We start from the raw sequence: 12589 nt of genomic DNA, 5'->3' as shown, positions 1-12589 counted from the left end.
TAATATTCAGATAATGTTAGCATCCACCATTATAAACGCATTGTAATAATAGTGTATACAACACACAGCATAACACAAAATGCAAAGTAATGTGCACAGTTTTAGACAAAAATAACATGTTTGTTAAAGGAACAGAAACACCAAAAAATGAAAGTGTATAAAAGTAACTAAAATATAATGTGCTGCTGCCCTGCACTGGTAAAAGTTGTGTGTTTACTTCAGAAAGTCTACTACAATTTATATAAATAAGCTGCTATGTAGCCATGGAGGCAGCCATTCAAAGGAGAAAAGGCACATAGCAGATAACAGATAAAACATTATTGTATTCTATAGAACTTATCTGTTATCTGCTATGTAACCTGTGCCTTTTCTCCTTTTTTTCCAGCTTGAATGGCTGCCCCCGTGGCTACACAGCAGCTTATTATATAAATTATAGTAGTGTTACTGTAGCAAACCCACCAGTTTTACCAGTGCAGGGCAACAGTGCATTATATTTTTATTACTTTAAAGCTCTTTCATTTTTTGGTGTTACTGTTCCTTTAAAGCAAATCTGCAGCACACTGGATTTGCTGCAAAATACTTCTCCTCTATCTGACCCAAGGCAGATTTTGTCACACTTTACAGCACCTAGTACCTAACAAAAGTTTGCCCAGGCTAAGCACTCCAATACTTGTGAATCCAACAACATATAAGTCACTAATGCTGGTATCTTCTTGTGATATTCACAGCCACAAAAAAAGGACTTTGGTGGCATATTTAGGCAGACTAATGACTATAAAAAACATTTGAAAATAATGCCTAAAAATTGGTACATACAGTGGTGTGAAAAACTATTTGCCCCCTTCCTGATTTCTTATTCTTTTGCATGTTTGTCACACAAAATGTTTCTGATCATCAAACACATTTAACTATTAGTCAAAGATAACACAAGTAAACACAAAATGCAGTTTTTAAATGAGGGTTTTTATCATTTAGGGAGAAAAAAAATCCAAACCTACATGGCCCTGTGTGAAAAAGTAATTGCCCCCTGAACCTAATAACTGGTTGGGCCACCCTTAGCAGCAATAACTGCAATCAAGCGTTTGCGATAACTTGCAACGAGTCTTTTACAGCGCTCTGGAGGAATTTTGGCCCACTCATCTTTGCAGAATTGTTGTAATTCAGCTTTATTTGAGGGTTTTCTAGCATGAACCACCTTTTTAAGGTCATGCCACAACATCTCAATAGGATTCAGGTCAGGACTTTGACTAGGCCACTCCAAAGTCTTCATTTTGTTTTTCTTCAGCCATTCAGAGGTGGATTTGCTGGTGTGTTTTGGGTCATTGTCCTGCTGCAGCACCCAAGATCGCTTCAGCTTGAGTTGACGAACAGATGGCCGGACATTCTCCTTCAGGATTTTTTGGTAGACAGTAGAATTCATGGTTCCATCTATTACAGCAGGCCTTCCAGGTCCTGAACCAGCAAAACAACCCCAGACCATCACACTACCACCACCATATTTTACTGTTGGTATGATGTTCTTTTTCTGAAATGCTGTGTTACTTTTATGCCAGATGTAACGGGACACGCACCTTCCAAAAAGTTCAACTTTTGTCTCATCGGTCCACAAGATATTTTCCCAAAAGTCTTGGCAATCATTGAGATGTGTTTTAGCAAAATTGAGACGAGCCATAATGTTCTTTTTGCTTAAAAGTGGTTCGCGCCTTGGAAATCTGCCATGCAGGCCGTTTTTGCCCAGTCTCTTTCTTATGGTGGAGTCGTGAACACTGACCTTAATTGAGGCAAGTGAGGCCTGCAGTTCTTTAGATGTTGTCCTGGGGTCTTTTGTGGCCTCTTGGATGAGTTGTCTCTGCGCTCTTGGGGTAATTTTGGTCGGCCGGCCACTCCTGGGAAGGTTCACCACTGTTCCATGTTTTTGCCATTTGTGGATAATGGCTCTCACTGTGGTTCGCTGGAGTCCCAAAGCTTTAGAAATGGCTTTATAACCTTTACCAGACTGATAGATCTCAATTACTTTTGTTCTCATTTGTTCCTGAATTTCTTTGGATCTTGGCATGATGTCTAGCTTTTGAGGTGCTTTTGGTCTACTTCTCTGTGTCAGGTAGCTCCTATTTAAGTGATTTCTTGATTGAAACAGGTGTGGCAGTAATCAGGCCTGGGGGTGACTACGGTAATTGAACTCAGGTGTGATAAACCACAGTTAAGTTAATCACTTTTTCACACAGGGCCATGTAGATTTGGAGTTTTTTTTCTCCCTTAATAACGTAAACCTTCATTTAAAAACTGCATTTTGTGTTCAATTATGTTATCTTTGACTAATAGTTAACGGTTTTTGATGATCAGAAACATTTAAGTGTGACAAACATGCAAAAGAATAAGAAATCAGGAAGGGGGCAAATAGTTTTTCACACCACTGTATATATAGCTGGTCACATAGATACAGTCAGGCAGAATTACTCTGTGTATGCAAATAGTTAGTTTTGTGTTCCCACATTATTACAAAAAGGTAACTGATAAATGTCTAATCTCACTTTTCCCTTTATTAACTCTTAAGCTGGCCATACACACACTGCTATATATCGTCAAAAAACTAATTTTCGGACTGTGTATGGGCTCTAAATTATCATCCAGTCAATTTTCGAGCCGTGGTGATTATTTAGTTGATTGGACAGCTTAGAAAATTTCTGTCGGATAACAATAATATCTGTGCATGTATGTATTACCTATCTGACAATATCCTACAAAGTATTTCTGGAACATAACTTTCATAAGTTTGTTGTCTGGCAATTAATATGCGAAACAGTTAGATTTGTTATTTTTAGGACTTTAATCCTACAATTTCAATCTAAATGTAAGTTTTAGGCCTTTGAATTCAAATGTAAGATCAATATCCAAACGTTTGTCGTGTATGTGCATGGCTATACAAGATGTAATAAAAGAACATAGTGCTTCCCAGCAGTCTTACACACAGCCATGTTAAAATGCACTTACTCTGTAATCTCTGGATACATTTTCTGAGGCAACAGGGCCTGAAATCTGGCTGGATATTGTAGCTGCAATTAGTTGCTTGCACCACTCCACATGTGATCCAGTAGGACTGCAGGGAAGGGCAAAAACAATTAGTGACAGTGAAACAGACGGAGAGAAAGACACGGACAGAGAAAAAGAGAAACAATGCAGGTGAGAATTATGCATAAAGTGGTATATTTATAAAGGCGTGTAAAACATTTTATGTCAAAAAAGGAAAAAATCCAGTTTTTGTCTTTGCATGTGAATTAACCCCATACCTGCCTAATTTTATAAAGGTTATTATCAAAATATTGTTATACCTACAGCCGTAAAAATGTAAATGAGGAACAAATACTTCTTAAAAAGATGGGCTTATGTAGAAAAGGTGCATAAAAAGTATCTAAACTTCTGAATATCTAAATATAAATGAATTATTTACACAATCTGTTTTCACAATAAATTCCCTTGTCCTATTTAGTCTCACAAACTGACCCTTAAGGTCCCCATACACGGTAAGATCCGCTCGCTTGGCGAGATCGCCAAGCGAGTGGATCTTCCCCAGATATCCCCACCTTCGGGTGGGCGATATCGGAGAGCTTGAAGTTAAAAAAAATAAATAATCCGATAGTTTGGCCCTGGGGCCAAACGACCGGATTATGTAGGCGGCAATGGTTCGGGGACCACATCAACGAGCCGATGCGGCCCCCGATCCGACTGAATCTTTTAATCTGGCCAATCGATATCTGGCCAATTTCAGGCCAGATATCGGTTGGCCAGCCCACTCGTTTCTGCGCCTACACGGGTAGAAAAAAGTGCATTGCACTGAGGATTTCTAATGCAGTGCTCCACGCGCTTCTTATGTACACTTCCCAGGAGCAGACTTAAGACTTGAGCATGCAAAGTAGAATAAAATTGGAAAATGTTAGTTTACTGCACATGATGTACAAGTCCAAGTCTAGTAAGGGATGACTGAGAAATACAGGTGAAATAGCCATGAAATGCTACTTTAGCAGTGCCCTGGGTCAGTGAACTTTTTCCACAAAGAGGAGTACTAGTCTGAAAAATAAGGTTATTAATTGAATTCACTGGGGAGTGCCTGGGATACGGAGAAACCTGCAAGTGAATTTGGCTTAACTTGTCTTTTAAATGGACACTGCAATTTATAGACCTCTGGCAAGGCAATTTAGAGGGTATGTAGGAACGAACATAATATGTGCTGTCAGTTATGTATGTTGTATTTTGTGGGGCTATAATCCTATCTGGATAAATTAAGATACATTTATCATTGCATTGAACTAAGAGTAAGAGTAAAGTAAGAGTTAAAATCAGGGGTATATTATACAAATTTAAACTTTTCTTTTTGCTGACAAAGAAAGATTATAAATTGCAGCCAGAAAGATTATAAATTGCAGCCAGTTTTCCTTGGTCCATGAGCCAGAGTTTAGTAAAGAATGGAAAATAATAAGAGCTAAGCAAACAGGTCAGAGAAATGCTTTTGCCAGTAAACTGCACATCATTGCTTCTCTGTTGCTTAAACAAACAGAAACATGTATACTATTGCTTAAGAGTATCAAGCATATCCTTGTCAGGAATAAATCGAAGCATGAGGGAAAAATCCTTAGCTCTGCCCTTTGTAAACCATTCAATCCTCCACCCAGTGACTAGGGGCTCAGACAAGAAGAGTGGGTAAGAAATGACCCATTACAGGTTGCCAAACATATAGGATAAATAGTTTCAGTCAAATTTTAGATCCTATCGGATTATTAAAGCTGCAAACCCTCAGTTCCCTTTAAATCTACACAAGAGGCAGTAAGCATACAATCTGTTCTCCCAAACCACTTTATCTGTCCCACACAGTTCAATGCAGCACATTCCTCCCTTACAGAGATCATGCATCATTCCCATCAGCCCCTGCCCCCAGTGGATCTTCCAGTCTAAGGTTCCTATAACATCCACACAGAATGGGCAATTTTATCAGGAGCCAATAAACTTCCATGTATGCTTTTGGAAACCCACATAGGCAAGGGGAGAACATACAAACCCCTTGCAGATAGTACCCAAGCTGAAATCCAACTTAGGACCCCAGTGCTGCAAGGCACAAGTGCTACCCCCACCGAGCCACCGTGCTGCCCAGTAGCACAATGTAGCCGATGCCAGCTGGTCAGAACCAGAATGGAAAGACATAGCCAAATAATGTTTTAAGTTGCAACAGTATTTTCAAGTAACATTAAAAACATTACAAATGCATAATACACAATTTCATTATGCAAATCCCAGAAAGTAACAACTCTTTTCATAGGCTGACAAATTCAAACACTGTGTGCAAAAAAAAAAAAAACTCTCTCTATGTTACCATTTAGATAAGATTGAAAAAAGACACACATCCACCAAAATTATATAAACTTCCCACATATCTGGCTCTGCACAATAAATATTAACCCGATTTCTAACTTTTACATAATTTTGTCAGTGAGACTGACTTTAACAAACTACAACTTTTCTTTCAACTTGTGTTTATTTAACCTCTGCTGCAATAATGACAATATGATGGGACCTACCTGTAATATTATTCCAGGATTTCCCCAGTTTGGACAAGCTTAGCATTAGCAAAATGATTATATAGGGATGGCAAGTGTGTTGAGTTAACAAGTACCATGCACTGTATACCAGCTGTCAACCTACATAATTTTACTTTCCCCTTAACATTTCCACCTTACACTAATTGATTCCTGCTCATTTTGTCATTCTGCATTTATGTGCTAGTTTATACTGAAAACTACAAAAAAATCCCTTGCATAAACTACCCCTGAAATAATGTAAACTAAAGCTTGGTATACACAGAGAATTCTGATGTAAGACATTGGTGGCTGTCGGTAGACCTACAGAGAGAGATAAAAACACTACCAGGCTACCCAAAGAATCTTGTGGATTGTGTTAGTTTTATTTCTATGTGTTCACAAGGAGAAACCTGCAAATTTAGCAAAGGTTTGTACAAATAGTATTCAAACAATACTGAGAACAAATCATAGGGGATAAAGCTAGACTACACAGAAAGATCTGCTCATTTATCAAGGTTGGTCATGTGTTGGCTCAAATCAGGCTGATTCAATCATTTGGATCCTGGACAAACAATGGTATCATGACAGGAGAATATAAAGATCATTTGAGGAGGAGTGCATTAACACACAATCCCGGTATCTGTCAGGCAGGCTATACACATTGCCACCATACATTAGGCAATATGCTGCCAACTCTGAATTGAGTCAGTGTATTGCCACTAAGTGATATGTAAACAAGAATTATCTGTAAAGTCTGTATAACTGGTAGGATAATAGTGCAACCCAAAGCAGGCCCCTTGTAGTCTATAGAAGCACACACCCCCTTATAGAGAAGAAAAGCTGTATGGATGCTACTCTTGGAGCAGCTGAATGCACATTCCTAAACTGGGCAGAGCAGTTACAGGCATACACCCCCCATCAGGGTAGAATGGTGCACCCAAAAGCCCACCATCCTCAGGGCAGAGTGGCCCAAAGCACACCCTCCTTCAGGGCAATGTAAAGTACAATGTACATCTTTACTAGGGGCAGTACAACAGTGGCCAAACAGACCAAAGCATAGCCATCTATTTGCCAATGAAGCTCAAAGCACAAATCATACCCTGGTAAGGGTAATCATTGTCTAAAACGATGTATCACTCACACAGACATTCAGCACAGATTCACAGTAGACAGCGCATCCCATTATTATAAACATGCCAACATAACAGTATGGCCGTGAGAGCAGCACAGGCAAGGCTTGAGGGTGACACAGTTTCACTTGTTAAGCTTTTGGGGAACCAAGTAGCACCTATTTCACAGAATGAATAGGGAGAAGCCTCACATCCCTCCCCTCAGCAGTAACCCCTACAGCCATATGCAGGTCTGTGCTGCCTACCGTGGCACTGCCACAATGAAGCTTTAGAGCTGCGCAGTTACATCCTGCATTGCATTATTTACCCAATTTCATTCCCCTCTTTTGTTGATTAATAACTGCTTTCCCATGATGCTCAGCCATGCAAGCCTAACTCCTCAGCCTGGGAGTGGCATTTTTGCCCTGTACTGTACCTGTCCAAAGTCTCGACGCTAGGCTGGCGGGAGCTGGGCAGCGAGGGGGGCGCGGACGGCCGGGGAGGCTTTCTGGCAGCAGGCGCCGCACCCGCAGCGCTTACACCCCCTCCAGGCACAGCCTCCAAACCCGACAGCTTGTCCATGGGCTCTTCCTTTCCACCCCTCCCTCCTCTCCGGATACTTGTACGGCCGCTGACCCCCCCTTAGCCTGCTTATCGCACAGGAAAAGCCGGATTTCAGGCCGCTCTTCCTGCCGGCTTCCTGCACAGGGGAGGGAGACCCAGTGACTCACACAGCCGCCATGTCTTTGGACTGTCAATCGGCCCTGAGCCCATCATGCACCGCGGCGGCACAGAAAGCTGCTGTGTCCCACAATGCACTACGGCTGCTACTAGACATCGCTGAGGGGAGGATGGTTATTTGTGTGTCTCAGTTGCGCAAAGTTTATATTGCGGTTTTTTTGGGAAAACGATTTAGGGAAGTGGCGGCAGTGGTGGGTGTAATAACAAATGACCATTGCTTTATAGTTACCGTCTTGTCTGCGTCTTGCCTGATTATTGCTTTCCTTCCTGCTGAGGATGACTTTGAAGATAATAAAATGATGTAGACACACGTGACACGTAGTTACTAATAGCTGTTCTGGGGAATGGGTGCGTCACCATAGCGGGTTTAGTCACTGAGGTTGGCTTCCTCTTATATTATCTGCTTTACTCTTATTGTAACTACTAGGGGCACCGACTGCTCCATATTACCCAGTTTCCTAAATGGAAATCCGCTTATCTCTCCAATGTGATTGGTGAAAATGTGGAACCCTGAGACGTCACTTTAAAAAAATATATATATTCGTTTTGAAAGGTGGATAATATTTTATATGAATGTAACCCTTTCTTGGCACATTCACTTAATATTGGGCTGTATTTACAGGAGTTGTGTGTTCTCAGTGAAATATAGATACTGGGAACAGCGCAGTGCCTCCACCTAGTGGACACTGAGGAACACACCTCTAGGGGATTTCCACCTGGAAATAATCACACACGGTTTGCAGCAATATCGAACTTTATATAACTTTTGAAATAGAAAATAGAACAGCTTTAGGGATGATTGATAATCCTGCCCTGAGGAACTTGTGTGGGCTATCCACTGCAGGCACAGTCTCTGTACTTGCCCAGCCCCAACTTGGATAGACCCCCAAACCCTTTAAATCAGTTCAGTCCCTTCCCCAAGAGCTCTTTAGCCCCCCCCAGGTAGCGCTACCTGCCCCAGAGTACCTTCCCCGTTGAAAAGGGTGGCTGCTCCCACGTAGCAGGCGAACGGGCAATACCTGTTCATTCCAGGGGACACACACACAGAGAGTTCCACAGAGGACTTTATACTCCCTAGCAGTCCAGCAGACTTTTATTCTTTCAAGTCTGAACACACCACACTTTGTACTGGCTGCTCACTCTGGATCTCTCTCTGTGCACTGGCAAACAGCAGGGGCTCCCTTTATAAACTGCTGGCCCCCCCCCTAGATTTTTGGCTCCAAAGCTTAGGCACACCTCTCCCAGACGTGCACTGGGGCATCCAAGCCAATCAGATCCCTCCCCAGTCTCTAGGCTGGATGAGATCACAGACTGAGAAACAGGGGACAGGGTTCTCTGATCCCCTACATGAAGATAAAGCAAATTTCAGAGTTTATGTAGGAGATGTTTAGGCATAGAACGTGATATGGGCCTGGCAATGGTGCAATGTGGTAATACTTATATTAGCTGTGTCTAGCACTTACCAGCCTCAGTCCCATCATGCTGCTTGTCCTTGGCTGCCTAGCACCCACCTTTGGACTGGGATTCAAAATAGGCCCTGGCATTTCAAGTAGACAGAGGCCCAAACAGCCTACACTACCCACTAAATAGTAAATATCTATGGCACTTACAACAATCCCTCTGGCATTTGCCAGATACCACAGATTGCCTGTCCCTGGCAGCCTTTCACCACAACTTTTTCCCAAGATGGCAGTGGCTATGTCCAGACACCTTTCTGATTGTTCCATTTCAGGCTGACTTTGTTTTTAGGTTTTTTACTTGCTAGTAACAGTTTTTGGCTCTTAAGTCATCTGGCTTGATAGTTTAAGATAGCAGTGCACTTTGGGATATAAGAAACTAAGCTTCCAGTATAGTAAAGGAGACATATTGGATAAATGGAAAAAACCCTAATTTTGTAGGCAATTATGAATAATATATGGTGCTGGTTTCACTTTGGGCTAAACATTTACCCTATCAGTAAAAATGGCCCCTTTATTGGAGCTCCCTATAGATCCTATTCTAGTTCTAGGTCCCTGTTTCAAATGAAGGGTGGGTGTGTCCTAACAGTTCCTGCCAGAAGCACAGCAGGAGGGGGATAGCCAATCACAGCCTTGCGCTCACACAAAAAAAGAAAGGCTTCAGTTCCCTATCAGGTCAGCCTAGCTTCTGGTTCTTATCCTACAGTGCAGTGTACTGAGAGGTTTTGGTGGCATTTCTCAATAAATCAGTCCGAAACAATCCTATATCTAGAGGAGTTTAATTTACTGGTACATTCTTAATTTTTATATGATGTCTCGTTTAAAGATTGATCTGACTGATGCCAGCTGAGATACTTTGTGGTGCAGAGAAGGTTAATGGTCGAGGACATGGGCATGCAAGTGCACAATGCTGGACAAAGAAACATGGGGGGTGGTTTGTGGTGGTATCCAGAATAGACTGAGGACGTGTGCCCCTCTCCCTCCATTTCTAAAATACTGCATGCCAATGGGGGATCAGAGAGCAAAAGTGCCTTTTCAGCATGAATTGGTGGTTTGTAGTACAGGTATTGAAACCCTTAACCGGAAACCCATTATCCAGAAAGTTCCAAATTATGGAAAGGCCATCTCCCATAGACTCCATTTTAATCAAGTAATTCACATTTTTAAAAATTATTTCCTTTTTCTCTCTAATAATAAAGCAGTACCTTGTACTTGATCACAAAGAAGATATAATTAATCCTTGTTGGAGCCAAAACAATTCTATTGGGTTTAATTACTGTTTAAATAATTTTATTAGCAGACTTAAGGTAGGAGATCCGAATTACGGAAAGACCCCTTATCTGTAAAACCCCAGATCCCAAGCATTCGGGATCAGGGTCGGAGGGGGGTGCAGGGCCTCCCCAAGCGTGTATTAATTGAACGTGTCAGGGGAGGAACAGTCAGAAGGGGGAGCGCCGGCAAGGGTCGGACTGGGCCGCTGGGGCCCACCAGGATTTTTCCTGGTGTCCCGGCGGCCCAGTCCGACCATGTTCTGGATAATGGGTCCCATACCTGTATAACTGGTTTATTTCTGATTTGGATGGTGGAATTTTACACATTGGCACAATACACTTTTTAGCTGCTTTTTTTGCACATTCAATATTGTTTGCACAATGTTTTAGCTGCTTATTATAGTAGGGTTTTTTTGGTTGGAATTTTGCACATTTAATATTGTTAGCACAATGTACTTAGCTGCTTACTATAGTAGGCAGCTATGCTCTGTTAGAATGATAAAACAATTTCAATATATATAATATAAATATAATATAATATATATATATATATATATATACAGATTCTGTACTTTTAGATCTCTGTAAGGGAAAATGAATGGCTTTTTTTTTTTTACTTTCCATGCATTCCTCTACATAGACTGTAAAGAATAAGAGCATCCATTGTTACAGCACTTTTCTTTGTGTAAATTTGCATGGGCACATGCCGTGGTTGTTGCCTCCTGAATCTTAACAGCTTATCCCCATCTATTTATGGCCATGAGAGTGCTTGTTATCAGTTTTCACTTCTGTTTTTTTCATACGACAATGTTCAGAGTCAGTATGGGTGGTTTATAACATGTAGCTCTCAAAGCTGTGTAATGCTGTGCCCAAATAGTATAGAGGGTGGATCTAAAGAAAGAATAAATCAACAGTTCATAGTTCAACTACACTATATTTTTTAAGTTGGGGTATAGGTCAATGTCACTGCATTTTGTAAGAATTCTGAATATAGAGAACACCAACAGGAACACTGGTAGCGCCTCTGTAAGACTTGGGGGAGATTTATCAACATTCGTTTTTTTTTTTTTTTTTTTTTTGCAACTGGGATGGGGGACCCTGAGGTGGCATCCTTGGTCTCCAGTCTCAAACTATCCACAGCCACAATCTTTCCCCAAAGAGTATACAGTATTATGCCCACTACTACAGCCATTTCTGCACTGCCTGCACAGTCCTTAGGCATACTGCATGTTAATCATGAACTTTTCCACACTCATTCTACCTAGAGCTGTTACTTTTTAGCAGGCACTCCTGTTTGGACATTCCTGAAAGAACGCTAAATGAGAGTGGGAACCCTTTAAGCACATTGTAAAGCAATTCTATTGCATAGAACAGACTGAATATGAAGCAGCAGTTACAAAAGCAACTAGTTTAATGCAAATCTTTAACTTTGCACTGAGTCACTGTACTGAAGAAATCACCCCATGCTCTTTTGTAGTGTTGTTTAACTGCAGATTAGAATTATGCACAAGGTGTACATTATTTCATGATGTTTATTGTTGAGCTTCTGTGTCAGGCCAAGCTAGCAGAATCTGCGTTGCCACTTCACAGTGAAATTGTCTGGCTTTCCTAGAGGCTAACATTTCACTGTACAGGAAAAAACTAGCGGAGAGTGGAAACAACTGCTCTTGTATCTTTCTCCCTTAAGTGGCCTCCTAACATAGCAAACTAGGAGTACTTTCCTGGCATTTCCTACAGCCTTGGCTACAAAAGTGTCAAGTCACATCTCAGTATGAAAGCAAAAGCTGTCTTGGTCTGCGCATTCTGCTTGCGATCAGAGTTTGGGGTTAAGCAGGGAGCAAGTAATTTCTGGGGGCCCCACTGGGTTTTTTTCCGTGCTGGGAGATTTGTAGCAATGTGTTAAAATAAAATTATACCCCATTTTTGAAAGTGATCTTATTCATTTAGACATATGTAAAAAAAAAAATTGCATAAACGTTATCAAAACTAAAAATAAATGTATTGTTTTTTTTTTTTAATGCAGACCGACCTGATTCCAGAGTAAAAAACAAAAGTCTGCCTGTGTGCTTGATTGAACCAGTTCTCCATCCCTACTTCAGTCCTCTATGCATTCAATAGTGGGTGGTTCACTTCCCAGAGATCTTGCACCAGGATCAAAGGGACTTCAAGTCTCAGAATCCATCACTTTACAATGGACCACTGCAGGCCCATTAGTGCCAATTTAAAGGGGTTGTTCGCCTTTAGGTTAACCTTTTTTTAGAGTTTTAAATTATTTGCCTTCCTAACTAACTTCCTCTTTCCAGTTTTCAAATAGGGGTTAGTGACCCTAGCAGCTAAAAAAACTTTTGCTCTGTGAGCCTACAATTTTATTCTTATTGTTACTTTTTATTATTTATAGGGCCCTCCTCTTTTCATATTTCTGTCTTTCTGTGAAACCACTGCCT

General features: G+C 41.1%; 1 protein-coding gene across 7 annotated transcripts in view; it reads right to left on the bottom strand.

Moving 5' to 3' along the window:
- Window positions 1–7741, bottom strand: part of mtmr1 (myotubularin related protein 1) — a 41432-nt gene extending 33691 nt beyond the window's left edge. For 4 of the 7 annotated variants that reach the window (XM_012968570.3, XM_012968571.3, XM_012968573.3 and 1 more), the window contains exons 1-2: window positions 7113–7585; window positions 2992–3097 (exon numbers count right to left, since the gene is read on the bottom strand). In XM_012968570.3, coding sequence (XP_012824024.1) covers window positions 2992–3097; window positions 7113–7258 — 252 coding nt within the window. In that variant the 5' untranslated portion in view covers window positions 7259–7585. 7 annotated transcript variants of the gene reach the window in all.
- Between the last annotated feature and the right edge of the window lie 4848 nt (window positions 7742–12589).

The sequence above is a fragment of the Xenopus tropicalis genome, chromosome 8 (assembly GCF_000004195.4).
Source record: "Xenopus tropicalis strain Nigerian chromosome 8, UCB_Xtro_10.0, whole genome shotgun sequence".
Taxonomy (NCBI): domain Eukaryota; kingdom Metazoa; phylum Chordata; class Amphibia; order Anura; family Pipidae; genus Xenopus; species Xenopus tropicalis.
This window is presented reverse-complemented; position numbering and strand designations above follow the sequence as displayed.